At 48.1% G+C, this 22,947-nt stretch overlaps 1 protein-coding gene across 6 annotated transcripts in view; it reads left to right on the top strand.

Moving 5' to 3' along the window:
- The window catches only part of INTS1 (integrator complex subunit 1), a 324,003-nt gene that overhangs the window by 157,337 nt on the left and 143,719 nt on the right, over window positions 1-22,947 (top strand). For 5 of the 6 annotated variants that reach the window (XM_063934591.1, XM_063934592.1, XM_063934588.1 and 2 more), the window contains 8 exons: window positions 1,168-1,259; window positions 1,333-1,393; window positions 8,231-8,428; window positions 8,727-8,856; window positions 9,481-9,660; window positions 18,180-18,341; window positions 18,420-18,599; window positions 18,742-18,846. In XM_063934591.1, coding sequence (XP_063790661.1) covers window positions 1,168-1,259; window positions 1,333-1,393; window positions 8,231-8,428; window positions 8,727-8,856; window positions 9,481-9,660; window positions 18,180-18,341; window positions 18,420-18,599; window positions 18,742-18,846 — 1,108 coding nt within the window. The remainder of the gene's footprint in view (window positions 1-1,167; window positions 1,260-1,332; window positions 1,394-8,230; window positions 8,429-8,726; window positions 8,857-9,480; window positions 9,661-18,179; window positions 18,342-18,419; window positions 18,600-18,741; window positions 18,847-22,947) is intronic. The other variant, XM_063934589.1, reaches the window with a different exon arrangement.

Raw genomic sequence — 22,947 nt, 5'->3', positions numbered from 1 at the left:
AATCACCACTCTTTGAACCGTTACCGAGAACAGACCAGAGACATCTCTCTTGGAGGGTAACATTGTTGCTAGCCTTGGCTTCGGCTAGGCGGGTTTCTGAGTTAGGAGCCTTATCGTGTAAAGACCGGGCGGCACTCCATACAAAAGCGGATTTCCTTCCGAAAGTGTTTCGGGGGTTTCATGTAAACCAGCCGATTGTGGTCCCATCTTCAAGTGTCTGGCAGAGGGGGATGTATCCTTGGATGTTGTCCGAGCGTTGCGGGTGTACGTACACATTCCGTCGTCCTTTAGAAAGTCCGACCATTTATTTGTCCTGTATGATGGACCAAAGAAGGGTTGGCTGGCTTCTAAGCAATCTCTGTCCAGATGGATTAAACTTGCTATTCGGCAAGCTTATGTTTCCTGTGGGGAACAGGTTCATGTACAGACGGGTGCTCATACTACCCGGTCGGTGGGTGCCTTCTGGGCGGCTGCTAGTGGTGCATCCACGACTCAACTTTGCAGAGCGGCGACGTGGTCCTCAGCCCACACGTTCGCAAAATTTTACAAGTTTGATACCTTTGCGTCCGAGGATTCTAAGTTTGGACGTTTGGTTTTACAGGCAACAGACAGCACTCCCTCCCTAGGTGATAACTTTGGGACGTCCCCTAATGTCTAAGGAACTCCAGTGTCCCCTAGTGGATGAAAGAGAAAAGAGGATTTTGGTACTTACCGATAAATCCATTTCTCTGAATCCTCTAGGGGACACTGGACGCCCGCCTCGGTGCTGTCAGCCTGCTGTGTTTGTGTTCAAACAGTTCGTACAAACGGTGTTAGTTTCGGTTAAAGAGGTTCTTGGATGCTGTTTGTTATGTTGTACGGTTCGGTTCCTCGCCAGGTGCGGTAGTCTCATGTCCTATTCTCTCAGTCACATTTTCAAAACCGAGGGAGGAGGGATGTGAAGGGAGGAGCCGGCTGTGCAGACAATACTAATTTTAGATTGTGCCACACCTCCGGTTGCAAGCTTCACACCCCTAATGTCTAAGGAACTCCAGTGTCCCCTAGAGGATTCAGAGAAATGGATTTATCGGTAAGTACCAAAATCCTCTTTTCTCTCAGTCCCGGGAGCCTGCTTCTAACCAAATGTATTTGTATTTTTCCTTTAATGGTTACTGCTTTCTTATGTAGATATAAGCCTCCTAACCTGGCAATTTCAACGTTATACTGGAAGGCCTGGCCTCTCTTACTTGTTGTAGCTGCTTTTAACCCAGAGAACATTGGTAAGTGATTAATACGTTGGGGTGACCTAGACTGATCTGAGATATGATTGTAATGCAGTCTTGTCTGCTTTAGGTTTGGCTGCATGGGAAGAATATCCAACTTTAAAGATGCTTATGGAAATGGTGATGACAAAGTAAGCAAAGTTGTAATCTTAGTCGCGCCTACGCCCACTTGAAGTATATGTGGTAGCAATAGACCCGACTAGCCGCGCCCGGAGTGCACGTGGTGCCTAGATGTAGCCACGATGTGTGGCTACAGCTATGTGAAGCGCAATGGAACTTGGCGTGGAAAAAAAAACGCAGCCGCTGCATCTTAGCACTTCATATACAGATTCAGAGACTCAGTCGCACACAAATAACGAGATTTATAGTAAGAACTTAGCGTTGTTAAATCTCTTTCTGCGAGGTACACTGGGCTCCCCAAGGATTAACATTGGGGGTGTAGAGTAGGATCTTGATCCGAGGCACCAACAGGCTCAAAGCTTTGACCTTCTTCCCAAGATGCATAGCGCCGCCTCATATATCACCCCGCCTCCGTGCACCGGAGCTCAGTTTTGTTAACCAGCCCAATGCAGTAGCAGCTAAAAGAGACGACAGTCGTTAGTAGCCACATACACCACACACCACAGGAGAGGGTGTCAGCGGCTAATGCCATACCAACCCAAAGTAGCCAAGTGCATCAGGGTGGGCGCCTTGTGGAGATTTAACAACGGTAAGTTCTTACCATAAATCCTGTTTTCTGCTGCGGGGTACACTGGGCTCCACAAGGATTAACATCGGGGATGTCCTAAAGCAATTCCTTATGGGAGGGGACGCACTCTAGCGGACACAAGAACCCGGCGTCCAAAGGAAGCATCCTGGGAGGTGGAAGTATCGAAGGCATAGAACCTTATGAACGTGTCCACTGAGGACCACGTAGCCGCCTTGCACAATTGTTCAAGGGTCGCACCACGGCGGGCCGCCCAAGAAGGGCCAACAGATCTAGTAGAATGGGCCTTAATAGTAGCAGGAGCTGGGCGACCAGCCTGTACATAAGCATGTGCAATCACCATTCTAATCCATCTGGCCAAGGTCTGCTTGTGAGCAGGCCAGCCATGTTTGTGAAAACCAAACAGTACAAAGAGAGAATCCGACTTCCTGATGGAGGCAGTTCTCTTCAGAGAGTCCGTACCACATCCAAAGACCGTTCTTTTGGAAGACAAATCAGGAGAGGCAAAGGCCGGAACCACAATCTCCTGATTAAGGTGGAAAGAAGACACCACCTTAGGTAAATACCCAGGATGTGTTCTAAGAACTGCCCGATCACGGTGGAAAATCAGATATGGTGACCTGCAAGACAAGGCACCCAAATCCGACACCTGTCTAGCAGAGGCAATAGCCAGCAGAAACAATACCTTAAGAGAAAGCCACTTAAGGTCTGCAGATTCAAGAGGCTCAAACGGAGACCCTTGCAACGCCTCCGGAACCACCGACAAGTCCCAAGGAGCCACCGGCGGGACACAAGGAGGTTGAATCCGCAACACACCCTGAGTGAACGTATGCACCAGGTAAGGTCGCAATTTTTCTCTGAAACCAAACCGACAAAGTAGAAATATGAACCTTGATGGAGGGCAGACGAAGGCCCAAGTCCAGGCCTTGTTGTAGAAAGGCCAAAAGTTTGGCCGTACTAAACTTGTAAGCGTCATGATTGTTAGATGCGCACCAAGCAAAGTAAGAATTCGGTTTCCGGGCCTTCAACATGGTTTGAATGACCGCCTCAGAAAATCCCTTGGCCCTTAAGACGGAAGCTACAAGAGCCACGCCGTCAGAGCCAATCGGGCTAAATCCTGATATACACACGGGCCCTGAGCAAGGAGATCTGGGCGCTGCGGAAGTAGAAGGGGACACTCTGTCGAGAGACCCTGAAGGTCTGAGAACCAATGCTGTCTGGGCCACACTGGAGCGATCAGAAGTAGGATACCTCCTTCTTGCTTGAACTTCCTTATTACTCTGGGCAGGAGTGACACTGGAGGGAACACGTATAGCAGCCGAAAGTTCCATGGAATTGCCAGTGCGTCCACGAACGCTGCTTAAGGATCCCTTGTCCTTGCTCCGAAGACCGGAACCTTGTAATTGTGTCGAGATGCCATCAGGTCCACATCTGGAAGGCCCCACTTGTCCACGAGGAGTTGAAATACTTCTGGATGGAGGCTCCACTCTCTGGCATGTACGTACTGACGACTGAGAAAGTCCGCTTCCCAGTTTAGGACCCCCGGAATGACACTGCTGATATGGCTGGCAGATGGTGTTCCGCCCACTGAAGAATCCGTGATACTTCCCTCATTGCCATGCGGCTTCGAGTGCCGCCTTGACGATTGATGTACGCCACCATGGTGGCGTTGTCCGACTGTACTTGAACAGGTCTGTTCTGTATTAAATGTTGGGCCAAGTTCAAAGAGTTGAACACCGCCCGCAATTCCAGAATGTTTATCGGGAGGAGAGACTCCTCCTTGGTCCACCGACCCTGAAGTGAGTGTTGCTCCAACACCGCGCCCCAACCCCTCAGACTGGCGTCCGTCGTCAGAAGGACCCAGTTGGAGATCCAGAAGGGACGACCCCTGCTCAATCGTTGGTCCTGAAGCCACCAGCTCAGTGACAGACGGACCTCCGGAGACAATTAGATCATTTGAGACCTGATCCGGTGAGGCAGGCCATCCCATTTGGCATGAATTAGCCTGTGGAGAGGGCGGGAATGGAATTGAGTGTACTCCACCATGTCGAAAGCCGACACCATGAGACCTAGCACTTGCATTGCCGAATGTATCGACACTTGGGGATGAAATAGGAAGCATTGAATCCTGTCCTGAAGCTTCAGGACTTTCTCCTGAGACAAGAACAACCGCTGGTTGTGAGTGTCCAACAACGCCCCCAGGTGCACCATGCTCTGAGCAGGGACCAGGGAGGATTTCTTCCAGTTGACGAGCCACCCGTGGGCTTGCAGAAACTGGATAGTCAGATCCAGATGGCTTAGGAGAATCTCTGAGGAATTTGCCAAGATCAACAAGTCGTCTAAGTACAGTAGGATCCTGACCCTTTAACGGTGGAGTACAGCCGTCATTACCGCCATGACCTTGGTGAAGACTCGCGGAGCCGTGGTCAAACCAAAAGGCAACACCCGAAATTGGTAATGAAGGTTGCCAACCACAAACCTCAGGTACTGCTGATGCGACACTGCAATGGGAATATGCATGTAAGCATCATGTATGTCCAGTGAGACCATATAGTCCCCAGGCTCCAAGGCCAGAACAATAGAGCGAAGATTTTCCATATGAAACTTGGAGACCTTCACAAATTTATTCAAGGAGTTGAGGTTGAGAATGGGCCGGGAAGACCCATTCGGTTTCAGGACTAGGAACAGCGGTGAATAGTACCCCTTGCCTCTCTGAGCCAGAGGCACCTGTACTACCACTCCTGTGTCCAGGAGGGACTGTACCACCAAATGAAGAGTGTCTGCCTTCATCTGATCCCAAGGGACGTCTGTCAGGCAAAATCGATGAGGGGGACGATTCTTGAAGGATACGGCGTAACCTTGAGTGACGACTTCCCGTACCCAGGCATCGGAAGTGGTCTTCAACCATTCCTGGGTAAACCCTAGAAGTTGGCCCCCCAACCTGGGATCTCCCATAGGGAGGCCCGCCCCGTCATGCAGCAGGCTTGTCAGTTTTGGAAGCAGGCTGACGGGCAGCCCAGGCCCGTTTGGGTTTGGGCTTATTGGGTTTGGAAGTGCGAACCTATTGGGGGTACGCCTGACCTTTTGCTTTCCCTGAAGGACGAAAGGAGCGAAAGGGAGTACTCTTAGCCTTCGGCACCGAAGGAACAGTACTAGGAAGACATGCTGTTTTTGCAGACGCTAAGTCAGCCACTATCTTGTTGAGGTCTTCTCCGAAAAGAATGTCTCCTTTGAAGGGGAGTACCTCCAGGGTTTTCTAAGAGTCCATGTCCACAGACCAGGACCGTAACCAGAGAATTTGGGGAGCCAAAATGGACGTAGTAGAAGCCTTGGCCGCCAGAATGCCGGCATCAGAAGCCGCCTCTTTAATGTAATGGTACGCTGTAACAATATACGACAGGCATTGTCTAGCATGATCAGAAGCTTTGGAAGGTAACTCCGCCTCCAGCTCCTGAACCCACGCTTCCACAGCTTCTGCAGCCCATGTCGCTGCAATAGTGGGCCTATGCACCGCACCGTTTAGGGTGTAGATTGCCTTCAAACAAGCCTCCACACACTTGTCCGTCGGCTCTCTCAAGGACGTGACAGTAGTTACAGGCAGAGCTGAGGATACAACCAGCCGCGCCACTTGCGAATCCACTGGCGGGGGTGTTTCCCAATTTTTACTAAGCTCCGCAGCGAGGGGGTAGCGAGCCAGCATCTTCTTGTGAGGCGTGAGCTTCTTTCCTGGATTTTTCCAGGACTCCTGACATATGTCAACTAAATGTTCAGAGTGAGGTAAAACTTGTTTAACCACCTTCTGACGTTTAAACCTGTCCGGTTTCTTAGGGGCAGTGTCAGGCTCCGGTTCATCATCAACCTGAAGAATGAGCCTGATAGCCTCTAACAAGTCAGGAACATCCACCTGCGAAACAACTTCCCCATCAGAAGCATCAGGATCAGAATCTGTGGGGTCCGTATAAACGCCATCCTCATCAGACGAGGTGTCTGGGACGTTGGTGGATTGTGAGGAAGTAATTGCCCGCTTAGAGGACCCCTTGGTCTTAGGCAGGCGAGGGTTAGACGTTTGAGCAGTCAGTGATTGGTTCAATTGCTGTAACTGGTTGGACAGTTGATCTGCCCATGGCGGGTTAACTGCGGGGACCATAAGCGGTTGTACCGGCACATGAGGTCCCATAGGGGGCGTTAGTCTAGTTACCAGCGTATTCAATAGCGTGGAGAAGGTAGCCCAAGGTGCACCCCCTTTGCTACAGTCCCACTGGGGGGTATGGAACCCCCAGAACCTGAACCCTCAGCTGCTATGTTAACCTCAAATGTGTCTGCAGCGTCAACACCACGCAATGTGGGATCAGCCCCAGCTCCGTTGCTCTTTGTAGCTGACATAATCAAAAGCTCAATGCAAAGCAACACAGTACAATATCAGCAGCACAATACCTGACAAGAACCCCCTGTGCAGTGTATCAGCACAAACAGGGAATTCAAGAGGTATATGGTGACTAAAAATCACAGAGAAAATACACACTGAGTATATTCTGTGAACTGCCTATATTATGATAAACCTGACACATTTAGCCCCCTCAGGTTATAGAATATAGGGATAGCAATCTGAGTGAAAAACACGAAATGGAGGTCACACAGCAGCTATATGCACACACACAGAGTCACAGTTTGTACAATGCAGAAATTATGACATGCACTAGTACTATGTATAGCTTTACACTTAATAGATAAAACAATTCACAGTAAAGACTGGATGTATATCACAGGGTACTTGTACTAAATAACCCTGACTAAATGCACTTTTTCTTAACTAACACTGACAGCAGACATGTAGAATACTTAAGTGTCCTGTAAAATGCACAGCGTTGACAGGCAGGCGGCTTTACAGAGGAGGATTTGCCCCAAAAATCCCAGGGTAAGCTCTGCTTGCTATAATGGTGCCCAAACGCTGGGAGGGAGGGAGACAGAGAGATGCAGCTCCAGGGCGGGAACATTTACTCTAAATGGCGACCTGTGGCTGGGGGAGGGGCTACAGGTCAAAGCCTTATCCCCCTGCTGGACTTCACCACCGGTTACTGGGGGCTTAATGAAAAGGTTTTATGAGAGAAAACGGACTTGTGCCCATGCCCTGGTGGTCTAGTGGGGTCCCTGTACTACCACAGTGTCCACGCAGGCGCGCGCGGCCTCCCACCAGCCGCGTGGGATTGCGATTTACAGAGGGTCCCGTCGAGGGGACCCCTTACCTCCTCCCTGAGTGCGGCCACGCGATCCGGGAGAACAGCGGCCGTGTGTGTGACTAACTTGGAAGAAAACCGGAGCCTCCACTGTAGGTACCCGGCAACCAGGGCGTGGGAGTGTACAGCGCAGCTGGGGAATGTGATGGAGCTGCAGCAGGAGATGTCTGACTGACATCTAACACAGTCAGTGTCTCTGCTGCAGCCCTTGAAGTCTTCAATATTCTTTAAAAGCTTCTCTTAGGGCTGCTGGAGCAGCCCCCCTGTTATGTGCCTGCTTTACTGCATGGCACCAACTACAAAACTGAGCTCCTGTGCACGGAGGCGGGGTTATAGAGGAGGTCGCGCTATGCATCTTGGGAAGAAGGTCAAAGCTTTGAGCCTGTTGGTGCCTCGGATCAAGATCCCACTCTACACCCCCAATGTTAATCCTTGTGGAGCCCAGTGTACCCCGCAGCAGAAATACAATTGTCGCTTATTAAATGAATCAGCACAGTCTCCCGCTGTATCCTTTGCAACAAAAAAGACGCCTGAGTTTCATGGGGCAGAGAGGGGCAGTTTGGAGCGATTGCAGCAAAGATTTTGAGTACACATCTGTACACACACAGTAACGTAGGAAAAAAATAGGGTCACAGGAAGGGAACAGGGTGTCAAGAGGGGAACAGGAAAAAGGTCTCTTGGGGCACAATGCCAGGTGAAAGACAGGAGAATATGCCAAGCGAGTGGATGCTAGGGAGGGAGGAGATGGCAAATCTCTTATCATTAGTGCCATTAGCATTTTCCACTTTCTTTGTTGTTATTCTGTATTTCCTATTCCGTCGCTGTCCCTCCTTCCCTCTCTCATTGATTTTCCCTGGAGCTGTTTCTTCCCACCCATGTGTTCTATGGTATAACAGCTCAGGCACTTCACCCACTGTTTGCGTTTAAGTAATGCACTGAAGTCGCTGTGTAGTGTCTTTGCCGATTTGCCCAATGCACAGGCTCTTTTAAGGCTTACAGAGAATTCAGATTCCTGTTCTTCCTTGCAGCAATTACTCTTTTCCGCCATGCACGGTGACAGATGAAGAGACAAGGACTGAAATCATCAACCGAGAACTTCAGATCTCTCAACGTGAGAAGCAGGAAATTCTGGCATTCGAGAGTCACCTGGCTGCAGCCTCCACCAAGCAAACGATAACGGAGAGTAATAGTCTGTTACTGTCTCAGCTCACCACCCTGGACCCACAGTAAGCTTCCAGCATATGCAGTCCTTGTTTTGGAGCTATAGGATTGTCTGCTGCTGCTGTACTTGTAGTCTTCTCCCTGCTTTCTGTCTTTCTTTACATACGGGCAATGCTTTTTTTTGTATCAATCAGTAGAAGACTGCGAGTAGTTTTGTTTTGTGTATAATTTCTGTAATGGTGCAGTAATACAAGCGATTACTTCCTAATTCTTGTCAAACAGTTAAACAGTACTACAGTATACTCAGCTGATGTCTGTCTCTGGTAAATCACATCCTATTCAATTCTTTGTCTTTGTTTTTAGGGGTCCTCCTCGACGCCCACCCCCTAATGCCATAGAGCAAGTTAAATCCTTGAACCAGTCTTTACGTCTTGGTCACCTTCTGTGTCGTAGCCGGAATCCTGACTTCCTTCTCAATATAATTCAGAGACAGGTATATCTCCATACAGTGCTTTCCATTAAGCTGCTTTTTGCTATTGTCTCTATTGAATGTGACATACAAACACATTGTGAAGTCCTTTGAACAAACATGTTTGTGGCACACTTTGAAACCTTATGGGGCAGATGACCGATCTTACTAGACAATCTTACTAGATTGCCTAGATTTTAAGCATGATCTGTCCGTGTGTACCCCCCACAGTGATAGTGATGCGTGGCGCTATCGCTGGTGCTATCTGTCAGGTCGCTCATTTCTCCCCCCCCCCGCATGCTCAGCACACATCGCGCTGTACATAGCGGGGGGACAGATGTGTGCTGAGCGGATCACTCAGCACACATCTCTGGCCACATCTGCCCATGAATACGGGCCTTTACTGCTTTACAGTGTGTACTGTACGAGTCTTCCTCTCGAACAGGCTATAAGTCGAAGAATGTGGCAAATATACAGTGGAAGCATAACTGAAGCTGCAAGTGGTCTTGCAGAAAATATTCTGTCTACTGTTGGAATCCTTACCTGTTACCAGGTCCTAACGCTATAGAAAAACAGAAAATGCAGAAACGTAATGTGATCAGTAATCTCAGTACCATGCATAATAATAGTTGATATTTGGTTTTTCAGGCTTCCTCACAGTCTATGCCCTGGCTTGCAGACTTAGTACAGTCCAGTGAAGGGTCCTTGGATGTGCTGCCCGTGCAGTGCCTGTGTGAATTCCTCCTTCATGATGCTGCTGATGAGTCTGGAACAGGTGAAGATGATGAGGAGAATGAGAGCAAGGAACAACGAGCCAAGAAACTTCAGGTTGGCTGCTGCAATTTACACAGCCACATTTTCACAGGATTATCATTTGTTGTGTTTCTACATTATGTACTGTATAGTGCTTCTCAGAGAGGAATGATGTGGAATACATTGCACAGCCCATGTGCAGCCCTTCAGGCATATTCCTGTGCACAGAGCTACACATACAGTACATACATACATAGCACATCTATTCATGTGCATTCTGTTAGAGGAATTTTTTTTGTGTGTCCAAACACATACAAATAGTGCAGGTTATGTTCAGCGTCACACCTTAAGCTAGGTAAACACTTGATGTAACAAATGATGCAATGGTCGTACCAATCGTACAATCACAGAACGCATGATTTCTAGCATATACACTATGCAGTTTTCGGAACACTGACACAACATAACGTGTCCAGGGATTGCATACAAGTAGTTGTTGCTCCTATACACACTATGCAATTCTTATGTAGAACAGTGCCAAACATCAGGGTCCAACATATCGTGTGGTCCTGAATACACACCACGTCATACATCACATCGTTCCATCTGCTGCGCAGCACATCAGATGGGACAATATGATAAACGGCGTGTGTAAATGATAGATTGGATGGGGGTACACACTATACAATGAATATGCAGATTGGTCAAAACTATCATGATTGCACGATATATCATATAGTGTGTACCCACCTTTAATGCGCTGCATTGCAAACACACCTGCAAATGTATCATACTGTTCCAGATGTGGGAACCACTTTGATGTGTTTCCCTATTGTATTGCCGCTTTGGGTGCTAGAGGTTTATGTATAAATTTCAGTAGACATAAGCTGGTCACACACCTAAACGACAGTGTGATACCATATATCGTTACATGCTTTATGTAACAATACCGCAGCGTCTGGGGAATAGTCCTACTGGGTATGTGGAATATCCAATGGTACAATGAGACCACCCAAGTTATAGACAGAGAATTGGGTGGCTCTAAGGGTACACATACACACTAGACTATGGTCGTTGTGATGCGAATCTCCAGTTTACAGTATCGTATAGCATGTACCCATCTTGAAGGTTTTAGAATACAAGGGGTATCCGGTCTCTAGGTCGACAGGGTCTCTAGGTCGACGTGTTCTAGGTTGACAGGTCAAAAGGTCGACTTTCAAATTTTTTTTCTGTTTTTTACTTTCTTTTTCATCCACTAGGGGTCACTGGAGTTCTCTTGGGATATGGACGGCTTTAGCAGAAACAGGGCACTGAATATTTAAATTTAGTAACTCTCCTCCCCTCCATATTCCCAGAGTACCTCAGTGTTTTTTCTGTGCTCGAAGTAGCAACAAGGCTTGTGTGGAGCTCCCACACTTATTTTGAATATTTTATTTTTTATTTTGATTTTTACTAAACTTTACACACATCCCTTCCCCGCTTCCAAAAGGCGTGGGCCTGGGATTGTGGAAGCTGCTGCATGCAGCTCTTGGCATGTCGGTCCTCACTACAGAGCACCCTCATAGCCTACAGGCAAGTCAGTCACTGAGACTGCAGGAGGGAGACAGAACTTACCAAAAAGCCCTGTCACAGCCTCCACCATCAGCATAAGGTAAGGGGCACTGCTCCTTTTATTTATATTGCTGGGGGTAGGGGCGGTCAGCTCACGCAGCCGCCCGCCATGTGGGGTCTGAAAAGTTTTCTATTTTATTCTTAGCCCTGCGCCGCTGCTACCACGGTCACCCCCAGCCGCCAGCCAGCGCCGGCCACTACCCAGCCCGGACTGCTAGTACTAGCAGCCGCCGCTGGGCGCTCTCCACCGCTCGGCTCCCTGCGCCGCTGCTCTCCCCCTCCCTCCCGCTTCAGAGCTTCGGGCCGCAAACGCCGGCTGGCGCGGCTCTGTCTGCCGGGGGAGGAGAGAGGGGAGACTGACCGCGGACAGTGCTTGCTGCCGCGGTCCGTCTGTGAGGGGGAGGTCGCGCGGGAGAGGAGTGGATTGTTTCCCCGCGTTGAAGCGAGAGGACCCATAAACTAAGCTGCATTTTAATGCAGCAGCACATTATATGCACAGCACACGTTCAGGCTTTTAAGCCTATATTGCATATAGCTTTAAATAAATGGGTATATATGCTTGTGTATTTGGATATATATATATATGTGTATATGTGTTGGTCTGGCCACGCACCGGGATCACGGACGGACACTCACTGGTGGTTTGGCGGGTTTTCCTTCCTTTATAGGTAAGTCACTTTAGCACTTCTTTTACTCTCTCACATCTTGACAAAGGGGCTAGACACCCCGAAACGTTGATGTTCCCTGTAATGTATTTTTAATACATCTTCATACTAAAACAAGACCCTGAGTGCCGCAGTCTTTCTTCCTGACTATTTACAATTGTTGCTGAGGGCATCGGGGCGCTATATTCAGAGGAGGAGTGCCGGGCCATACATGATCTATATATATATATATATATATATAATGGATGTAGGTACATATATCTTTGTATATATTAAGCACATGGCAGGACGCCATTTTAACTCTACTTCCTGCTTCTTTTTTCAGGAAGTTGCTGTCCTACTACACTCGGCCATCGGATGGAGCATGGGTGTTACTAGGAATTTTGCACAGATCAGGTTTCATGTAGTGTAGCCCATGTGCACTGCACTTCAGGCTTATATACACTTTGTTAACATTTACTGAGTCGTGGGACTTGTTTATCTTTGTCTACTTGTCTGTCTCTGTACATAATGAGTAAGGCTAATGCTAACTCAAAAGCAGCTTAACTGCAACGTCTGAGCGTGTGTGACCTGAGGGATCTACCACATGCACAATATGTTTGTAAATACAGCTACAAATACGTTCCCTTCCCCTCAGCCTCCATACCAAGGCTGGAGGATGTAATGTCGGGTTTACAATCGAAAATGGCCACGGCATGTAAGGAACGTGAGACGGCGAGATCTAAGGCTAGGGCAATACCTCCTGAGATACCAGTAGGGGCTCAGGAGACGTCCAGGACTTCGCACAAAAGTCTAGATCTATTCCGAAAAATAGTTATCATTTGTCTTATAACTTCCCAGTTTCAGGTATTTTGCGTTATGACGATTCAATGTCATACCTCATATCGCAAGAAGAATATGAGGAGGGTGAGGTGTGCCAGTAGTCAGATAGTGAGGTTACTGATAGCCCAGCCATTGATAATCTCATCAGGGCAGTACGTCAGGTTCTAGATTTTACAGACTGATGAACCTATTTCAAATGAAGTGTTATTTGCTAAACAACAGAGATCTCCAGTGTGTTTTCCTTATTCAGATTCTCTTAATAAACCGCTGGTGTCAAAACTTTCACAGAGTTACCCATTCCAACTGCTACTACGCTTAAAGACCCGTTAGAGTGTAAGCTAGAAGGTATAATATATAATGTCAATGTATACAGCAGCCGGGGTGTTGCTTAGACCTACTTTAGGGGGAATTTGGGAGAATAAGGCTGTAGTTGCATGGAACACAGCTCAGGTCAGCCTACAGAAAGACCACCTTATAATTCTCACTGATCACATCTGTGAATCTGCTGAGTATCTAGGGATGGCTTCTATGGACGTCGGCCAGGTTTGTTATCGCCTTTCAGCTTCACTAGTTGCGGCACGACGTGCCCTCTGGCTGCGTTCTTGGCAGACGGAGGCAGAGGTTAAACGAGGTATAGAAGCGTTACCTTACGCTGGCGAGAAATTGTTTGGTCCTGAAGTGGACATATGGATTTCTGAGGTACCTAGACGGTAATACTCTGGACCAGCGTTCCAATCCTTTAGACCTCAGCCCTTTCAAGGCCGTGATACAGGAACAACCACACACGGAAGACGTGGTAGAGGACGTGGTTTCAACAAACCACTAACCGTCGTCAGGACGCTAAGACCATCGACAAGCCAATGGCATGACGGGCTCCCAGCCCATCTCGGATCTCCAGTTGTGGGGGCACGCCTTCAGACGTTCCATTTGGCGTGGTTCCAGACATCCACAGATGGGTGGATCCGCAATTTAGTGTAAAAAGGTTACAAAATAGAGTTCGGAAAAAGTAATTTTTTTTTACCATAAATGGCAAAAAAACAACAGGTGCTGTAACCGGGCTGGTTTTCTAAGCCGCTGTTGGAAACGGGATGATAGTCGTTCACCCCAATGGCATAAATATGAACAAAACAAGAAATACCAACTGCGCTAACATATGAATAGTATTTTTATATTAATTAAAATCAATATCACAAATACACATGTACATAAACAAACTGAATAATATAAACCACACCTCTGACCTGGGCACTCCTGAGGATTCCTGCAAGTGATACACAGGACGTTGTTTACCATCCGGAGATTCCAGTCCCTTCGGTGTGGACATTAATAAAGGGAGAACCACCATCTTCATTGCGTGGGATAGAGAGATTGCTCCAGAACCCCGCTAGGTGGATACCCGGCTGAATCACCACCAGGGACCTGGTAATTATTCTCCTTCACCTGGATACCTGTTTCTTCACGTCAACGCATGCATTGCAGGACTTGTTATCATCCTCCAACAATTAGTTGTTATACTGGCCATTTTTGCACAAAGACTGCCCCAAGTGAATAATCACTGTCAGAGAGTGGCTTACTAAGGCTCAGTTTTAATATTGTGTTTTTTGGCACTATCAGTGCCGGTTTATATTATTCAGTTTGTTTATGTACATGTGTATTTGTGATATTGATTTTAATTAATATAAAAATACTATTCATATGTTAGCGCAGTTGGTATTTCTTGTTTTGTACAAAATAGAGTTCGACTGTCTCCCGCCACTGCGGTTTTTCAAGACAGGACTGCCTGTGTCGGACGACAAGAGGGCGGTTCTGCAAATTGCCATTCAGTCTCTGCTGGATTCCGCAGTTTTGATTCCGGTCCCTGTACATCAACAAGGTCAGGGTTATTATTCCAGTCTGTTTGTGGCACCAAAGCCGGATGGCTCGGTCAGGCCAATATTGAACTTACAGGGCCTCAATCACGTCACTTACTACAGATTCAAGTTGGAATCTCTGCGGTCAGTAATTGCAGGTTTAGAGCCACAAGAATTCAGGATTGCGCTGGATCTCAAGGATGCATACTTACACATTCCGATTTGGCCACCTCATCAGAGGTTCTTGCGTTTTGTGATACGGCAGAACCATTACCAGTTTCAGGCTCTACCGTTTGGCCTCTCGTCAGCGCCTCGGGTATTCACCAAAGTGATGTCTGTGATGATAGCTCATCTCAGATCCCTAGGAGTGATAATAGTTCCGTACTTGGACGATCTGCTCATCAAAGCTCCGTCTCAACAGATGCTCCTCCAACATGCGTTGCTAACGTACAATGTACTAGTTCAGCACGGTTGGATTGTCAACTTCAAGAAATCACATCTAATTCCGTCTCAACGACTTCAATTCCTAGGTATGATTCTCGATACGGTAAATCAAAGAATTTACCTACCAGAACAGAAAGTACAGATTATTCGTCATCTGGCACAATTAGTGCTCAAGCTACGCACAGTCTCGGTACATTTGTGCATTCGCCTCTTAGGCACAATGGTGGTGGCTTTCGAAGCGCTTCAGGTCGGAAGATTTCACTCACGTCCTTTTCAACTGGATGTGCTCGCACAGTGGTCGAGCTCGCATCTGCAGATTCACCACAGGGTGAGGTTGTCGCCACGGACCAGAGTATCTCTACTCTGGTGGCTCAAAGTACACAATCTAACCGCAGGGAAACGGTTCGGCGCCTGGAATTGGATAATTCTAACGACGGACGCGAGTCTCAGGGGTTGGGGAGCTGTGGTTCAAAATTGTCAGCTCCAGGGTCTCCGGGCAGATCACGAAAGATTGCTGTCTCTAAATGTCCTGGAACTCCAGGTAATTTACAATGCGCTACGACAAGCAGTGCACAGGCTCCGGTCTCAGACTGTCCAGGTGCAGTCAGACAATGCGACGGCGGTCGCGTACATTAACAAACAAGGATGAACGAGAAGCCTGCATGGCCATGCGGGAAGTAGCTTGAATCCTCATTTGGGCCGAGCATCACCAAGTGATATTGTCGGCAGTGTTCATTTCGAGAGTGGACAACTGGGAGGCGGATTATCTCAGCCGTCTGGATTTTCATCCAGGAAAATGGGCATTAAATCCAGAAGTGTTTCACATGTTGGTCCAAAGGTGGGGTTACCCTCAAGTGGACCTGATGGCATCTCGCCACAATCACCAAACGCCCCAGTATGTGTCCAGAACGAGAGATCCAAAGGCAGTGGCGGTGGATGCTCTCACAATCGTGTGGCCGTACAGCCTCGTGTATCTGTTTCCACCGTTTCCGCTGCTCCCTCTGTTGCTAAAACGGACCAAAAGAGAGTCCGCCACAGTCATACTAGTGGTGCCTCATTGGCCTCGGAGCGCTTGGTTCTCGGATCTCCGCAGATTACTCGCAGACGATCCTTGGCCGCTCCCACTACGTCTGGACCTGTTACAACAGGGTCCGTTCCTTTACCCTGATTTAGCGCGGCTGCGTTTGACGGGGTGGCTGTTGAGACCGCCCTCTTAAGAAGAGAGGGCATTCCAGAATCGGTTATACCAACCATGTTACGTGCTAGGAAGCCAGTTACGGCAGCTCATTATTACAGAATTTGGCGTGCCTATATAGGTTGGTGTGAAGCTCGGAAGTTTCCGACATCATCTTTCAAGTTATCACGTCTTTTGTTATTTCTACAGACGGGGTTAGATGGAGGACTGCGTTTATCTACTCTAAAGGTGCAGGTATTTGCTTTGTCAATTTACTTTCAAAGACGATTGGCTCTCTTGCCGTCTGTACACACCTTTCTGCAAGGTGTCCTCAGAGTACAGCCTCCATTCATTCCACCTACAGCGCCATGGGACTTGAATCTGGTTTTAGATTTCTTACAGTCTTCATATTTTGAACCCTTACAACAAGTGGATATTAAGTTTCTCACTTGGAAAACAATTTTTCTACTAGCCTTAGCTTCGGCAAGGCGTGTTTCAGATTTGGGTGCCTTGTCATGCAAGCCACCGTATTTGGTGTTTCATGATGACAGAGCGGAACTTCGGACGAATCCCGCTTTCTTACCAAAGGTAGTGTCATCTTGTCACATCAATCAACCAATAGTAGTTCCTGTGTTAATAGGAAATTCTGGAACTTTGGATGTGGTACGCGCATTGCGCGTTTATGTATCCCGAACGTCTACAGTTCGTAAGACTGATACGTTGTTTGTTCTCTATGATGCTGCCAAGATGGGTTGGCCAGCTTCTAAGCAGACCTTATCCAGATGGATTAAACTGACCATACGTCAGGCTTACCTTCATGCTAGGTTACAGCCGCCTACATCAGTAACAGCTCATTCCACACGTTCTGTGGGAACTTCATGGGCAGCTGGCGTGGGGCTTCTACGACGCAGCTTTGCCGTGCGGCTACATGGTCATCAGTGCATACGTTTGTGCGCTTTTACAAGTTTGATACGTTTGCGGCATCAGCATCTAGCTTTGGCCGCCTAGTGTTACAGGTGCCAAACAGCTCTCCCGCCCACGGGGGAAGCTTTGGTACGTCCCAAGAGTACTCCAGTGACCCCTAGTGGATGAAAAGAAAATAGGATTTTGGTACTTACCAGGTAAATCCTTTTCTTTGAATCCATAGGGGGCACTGGACGCCCACCCAGAGCAGTTTTACCTGGTTTGTGGTAAGTTCAGGGGATCTTATGGTAACACATTCTCACCGACTGGTTCAAATTTTCAAGTTCTATCGGTTATGGTGTCAACTGTTTAGTTTTCAGTTACGTTATGTGTCAACTTTATTGTTGTCCGTTATGTTATATGTAATTCTCCATTGTCAACCTATCGCTCCTGTTCGGCTCAGTAAAAAACACTGAGGTACGTTGGGAATATGGAGGGGAGGAGAGTTACTAAATTTAAGTATTCAGTGCCCTGGTTCTGCTAAAGCCGTCCATATCCCAAGAGTACTCCAGTGCCCCCTATGGATTCAAAGAAAAGGATATACCTGGTAAGTACCAAAATCCTATTTTTTCAAACTTTACGATCCACGTGGACTACGATTGGGAACGGTAATCTGTGCCGAGCGCAACGAGGCAACTTGCCCGAAGCATGGCGAGTGGACACTGTGCACTAATTGGGGTTCCCGGTCACTGTACGGCGAAAACGACACCAAAAAAGATGAAAAAACTCATGTCGACCTTTTGACCCTATTGATCTAGAGACCCTGTCGACCTAGAATCCCTGTCCACCTAGTTACTGTCGACCAATAGTGGTCGACCTTCAATACCACACCCGTACAAACACATGTGACCGCTCCCCCCCCCATCACCTCCCAACAACACATGTACAACTTTTAAAAACGGTTCGAACTTAAAATACAAAACTGTCATGTTGCCCTAAAAATCATTTTATAGGCTGAAACTGTGCAATAAGGTTTAGAATTAAAACTCTATTTCTTTAATAAACTAAATTGAAGTTAATTTATTTCTGATGATTTTTTAAGCATACTTAAGAACAAGTTGTCAGTTCCAATTTCAGAGGCAGCAGAAACAGAGGCAGCTTCTCAGCCGGCTTCAGGATTTGCTATTAGGTCCAAAAGCTGATGAGCAGACCACATGTGAGGTGCTGGATTATTTCCTGCGACGCCTCAGCTCACCCCAAGTCTCTTCACGAGTCCTGGCCATGAAGGTAGAATGAGAATCACTGAATTGTCCTAGAGTTTCTCTTGTCCATGGTTCAGTTTTGATATTTTTCTGTTCCCCACAGGGTCTCTCCATGGTGTTGACCGCTGGAGGTCTGCAGGATGGAGAGGAGAAGGACCATCCCATGGATGAAGACTCTGAAGGCTCTGAACTGATTCCTGGCTACCAGTGGCTGCTTAGAGACTTGCCAAAACTACCACTCTTTGACAGTGTTCAAGGGACCACGGCATTAGCATTACAACAGGTGTGAAAGCAAATTAACCCAAGCACCATACGTGTATTTCACAAGTAGCCAAAAGTGGCATCCACTGTAAACTAATAGTGTTATTCTTACCCACTTCTTATCTTAATGATAGGTGATGTTTTCCTTGTTTGCTCCCCTACAGGCTATTCATATGGAGACTGACTTGCGAACCATCAGTGCCTATTTAGTGTACCTCTCCCAGCATGCTCCGGTTGAATACCATGGCCAGCACAATGAACTTGCTCTGGTGAGAGACATTATAGTTTATGCTTTTGCAGTGCTTTATTTTTCTTAGTTTTATTTGACAGATACTCTCGAAGAACACCCGAACAGTCCTATTCTAAAACAAGGAAGTGCAAGTATAAGGCTGCTTGGCGTAAAACAGCCCCTCAAATATTATTTCTCTTACGTCCTAGAGGATGCTCGGGACTCCGTAAGGACCATGGGGTATAGACGGGCTCCGCAGGAGACATGGGCACTATAAAGAACTTTAGATGGGTGTGCACTGGCTCCTCCCTCTATGCCCCTCCTCCAGACCTCAGTTAGATCCTGTGCCCAGAGGAGACTGGGTGCACTACAGGGGAGCTCTCCTGAGTTTCTCTGAAAAAGAATTTTGTTAAGTTTTTTATTTTCAGGGAGCACTGCTGGCAACAGGCTCCCTGCATCGTGGGACTGAGGGGAGAGAAGCAGACCTACTTAAATGATAGACTGCTTCTTAGGCTACTGGACACCATTAGCTCCAGAGGGTCGGAACGCAGGTCTCACCCTCGCCGTTCGTCCCGGAGCCGCGCCGCCTTCCTCCTCCTCACACACAACACACACAGCGGGCACTGAAGGGTGCAGGGCGCAGGGGGGGCGCCCTGGGCAGCAATAATAAACCTCTAGGGACTGGCAAATATATATATATATATATATATATATATATATATAGAGGCTGCAGAGGCAGTATATTATATAATCCCCACGCCAGTATAGAAAATTTGAGGGGGACCGAAGCCCGCCGCTAAGGGGACGGAGCTTGATCCTCAAGCACTAACCAGCGCCATTTTCTCCACAGCACGCTGCAGAGAAGCTGGCTCCCCGGACTCTCCCCTGCTGAACACGGTGACAGAGGGCAAAAATGAGGGGGGGCACTTTTTATTGGCGCAGTGAGTGTATATTCATATATTTATATGAAAGCGCTGTTTTGGCTGGGAATTTTGTTTCCAGTGTCAGTTGGCGCTGGGTGTGTGCTGGCATACTCTCTCTCTGTCTGTCCAAAAGGGCTTATTGGGGAACTGTCTCCATATAGATATATCCCTGAGTGTGTGGGGGTGTCGGTACGCCTGTGTCGGCATGTCTGAAGCGGAAGGCTCATCTAAGGAGGAGGTGGAGCAGATGATTGTGGTGTATCCGTCTGCAACGCCGACACCTGATTGGTTGGATATGCTGAATGTTTTAAATGCAAATGTGTCTTTATTACATCAGAGGTTGGACAACGCAGAGTCCAGGGATAGAACAGGGAGTCAATCCATGGCTTTGGCTGTGTCACAGGGCCCTTCAGGGTCTCAGAAACGTCCCCTGTCCCAAGTAGCAGACACTGATACCAACACGGATTCTGACTCCAGTGTCGACTACGATGATGCGAGGTTACACCCAAGGGTGGCCAAAAGTATTCATTATATGATTATTGCAATAAAGGATGTTTTACATATCACAGATGACCCCTCTGTCCCTGACAAGAGGGTACACATGTTTAAGGAAAAGAAACCTGAGGTAACCTTTCACCCATCTCATGAGTTGAACGCGTTATTTGAAAAGGCTTGGGAAACTCCAGATAAGAAACTGCAGATTCCCAAAATAATTCTTATGGCGTATCCTTTCCCTGCGCAGGACAGGTTACGGTGGGAATCCTCACCCAGGGTGGACAAGGCGTTAACGCGCTTGTCCAAAAAGGTGGCGCTACCGTCTCCAGACACGGCAGCCCTCAAGGATCCTGCTGATCGCAGACAGGAAACTACCTTAAAATCTATTTATACACATACGGGGGCCTTGCTCAGACCGGCAATAGCGTCGGCTTGGGTTTGTAGCGCTGTGGCAGCTTGGATGGATACTTTGTCAGCTGACATTGATACCCTGGATAGGAATACCATTTTATTGACCTTAGGTCATATTAAAGACGCAGTCTTATATATGAGAGACGCTCAGAGAGACCTTGGTCTGCTAGGTTCGAGAGCCAATGCCATGGCGATTTCTGCTAGGCGAGCCCTGTGGACCCGCCAATGGACGGGTGATGCCGACTCAAAGAAGCATATGGAAGTTTTACCTTACAAAGGTGAGGATTTATTTGGGGAAGGTCTCGCGGACCTGGTTTCCACAGCTACCGCGGGCAAATCTATTTTTTTACCTTATGTTTCCCCACAGCAAAAGAAAACGCCGCAATATCAGATGCAGTCCTTTCGGTCGCGTAAGTCCAGAAGAGGTCGGGGCTCTTCCTTCCTCGCCAGAGGTAAGGGAAGAGGGAAAAAACTGCCTGCTACGGCTAGTTCCCAGGAGCAGAAGTCCTCCCCGGCTTCTACTAAATCCACCGCATGACGCTGGGGCTCCACTGAGGGAGTCTGCGCCGGTGGGGGCACGTCTTCGACTCTTCAGCCACGTCTGGGTTCAGTCAGACGTGGATCCTTGGGCAAGGGAAATTGTATACCAGGGTTACAAGCTGGAATTCGAAGACGTGGTTTTTCAAATCGGCTCTACCAGCTTCTCCCCCAGAGAGGGAGATAGTTTTAGCTGCAATTCAAAAACTGTGTCAACAACAAGTGGTTGTCGAGGTTCCCCCAGTTCAACAGGGGAAGGGGTACTATTCAACCCTATTTGTGGTCCTGAAACCGGATAGCTCGGTCAGACCCATTCTAAATTTAAAATCCCTAAACCTGTACTTGAAAAAGTTCAAATTCAAGATGGAATCGCTTCGGGCAGTTATCTCCAGCCTGGAGGGGGGGGGGGAATTTATGGTGTCACTGGACATAAAGGACACATACCTTCATGTCCCCATATATCCCCCTCATCAGGCATACCTGAGATTCGCTGTACAGGTCTGTCATTACCAGTTTCAGACGTTGCCGTTTGGGCTTTCCACGGCCCCGAGGATTTTCACCAAGGTTATGGCGGAAATGATGGTGCTCCTGCGCCGGCAGGGAGTCACAATTATCCCGTACTTGGACGATCTCCTGATAATGGTGAGATCGAGAGATCAGTTGCTGAAAAGCGTGGCGCTCTCCCTGAGAGTGCTGCAGCAACATGGCTGGATTCTGAATCTACCAAAGTCACAGTGGGTTCCAACAACTCGGCTATCTTTCTTAGGCATGATTCTGGACACGGAACAAAAGAGGGTTTTTCTCCCAATGGAAAAAGCCCAGGAACTCCAGAACATGGTCAGAGACCTGTTAAAACCGAAAAGAGTGTCAGTCCATCAATGCACTCGAGTACTGGGAAAAATGGTGACGACCTACGAGGCCATCCCCTTCGGCAGGTTTCATGCGAGGACGTTTCAGGGGGATCTTCTGGACAAGTGGTCCGGGTCCCATCTTCAAATTCATCAGAAAATAAGCCTGTCCCCCAGGGCCAGGGTGTCTCTCCTGTGGTTGCTGCAGAGTGCTCACCTTCTAGAGGGTCGCAGGTTCGGCATTCAAGACTGTGGGTTCTGGTAACCACGGACGCGAGCCTCCGAGGATGGGGAGCAGTCACACAAGGAAGAAACTTTCAGGGGATATGGTCAAGCCAGGAGGCTTGTCTACACATCAACGTACTGGAATTGAGGGCCATATACAACGGCCTACGTCAAGCGGAGAATCTTCTTCGCGACCTAGCGGTTCTGATTCAATCAGACAACGTCACAGCCGTGGCTCATGTAAACCGCCAAGGCGGAACAAGGAGCAGAGTGGCAGTGGCGGAAGCCACCAGGATTCTGCGCTGGGCGGAAAATCACATAAGCGCTTTGGCAGCAGTCTTCATTCCGGGAGTGGACAACTGGGAAGCAGACTTCCTCAGCAGACACGATTTCCATCCAGGAGAGTGGGGACTTCATCAAGAAGTTTTTGCAGAGATAACAAGTCATTGGGGACTTCCTCAAATAGACATGATGGCGTCACGCCTCAACAAGAAGCTTCGGAGGTATTGTGCCAGCTCAAGGGACCCTCAGGCAGTAGCAGTGGACGCCCTGGTGACACCGTGGGTGTTTCAGTCGGTCTATGTGTTCCCTCCTCTTCCACTCATCTCAAAGATATTGAGAATCATAAGACGAAAAAGAGTGCAGACAATACTCATTGTTCCAGATTGGCCTCGAAGGTCCTGGTATTCCGATCTTCAGGAA

The sequence above is a fragment of the Pseudophryne corroboree genome, chromosome 7 (assembly GCF_028390025.1).
Source record: "Pseudophryne corroboree isolate aPseCor3 chromosome 7, aPseCor3.hap2, whole genome shotgun sequence".
Taxonomy (NCBI): domain Eukaryota; kingdom Metazoa; phylum Chordata; class Amphibia; order Anura; family Myobatrachidae; genus Pseudophryne; species Pseudophryne corroboree.
The sequence above is the reverse complement of the archived record's forward strand: the minus strand, read 5'-3'. Positions and strand labels throughout refer to the sequence as shown.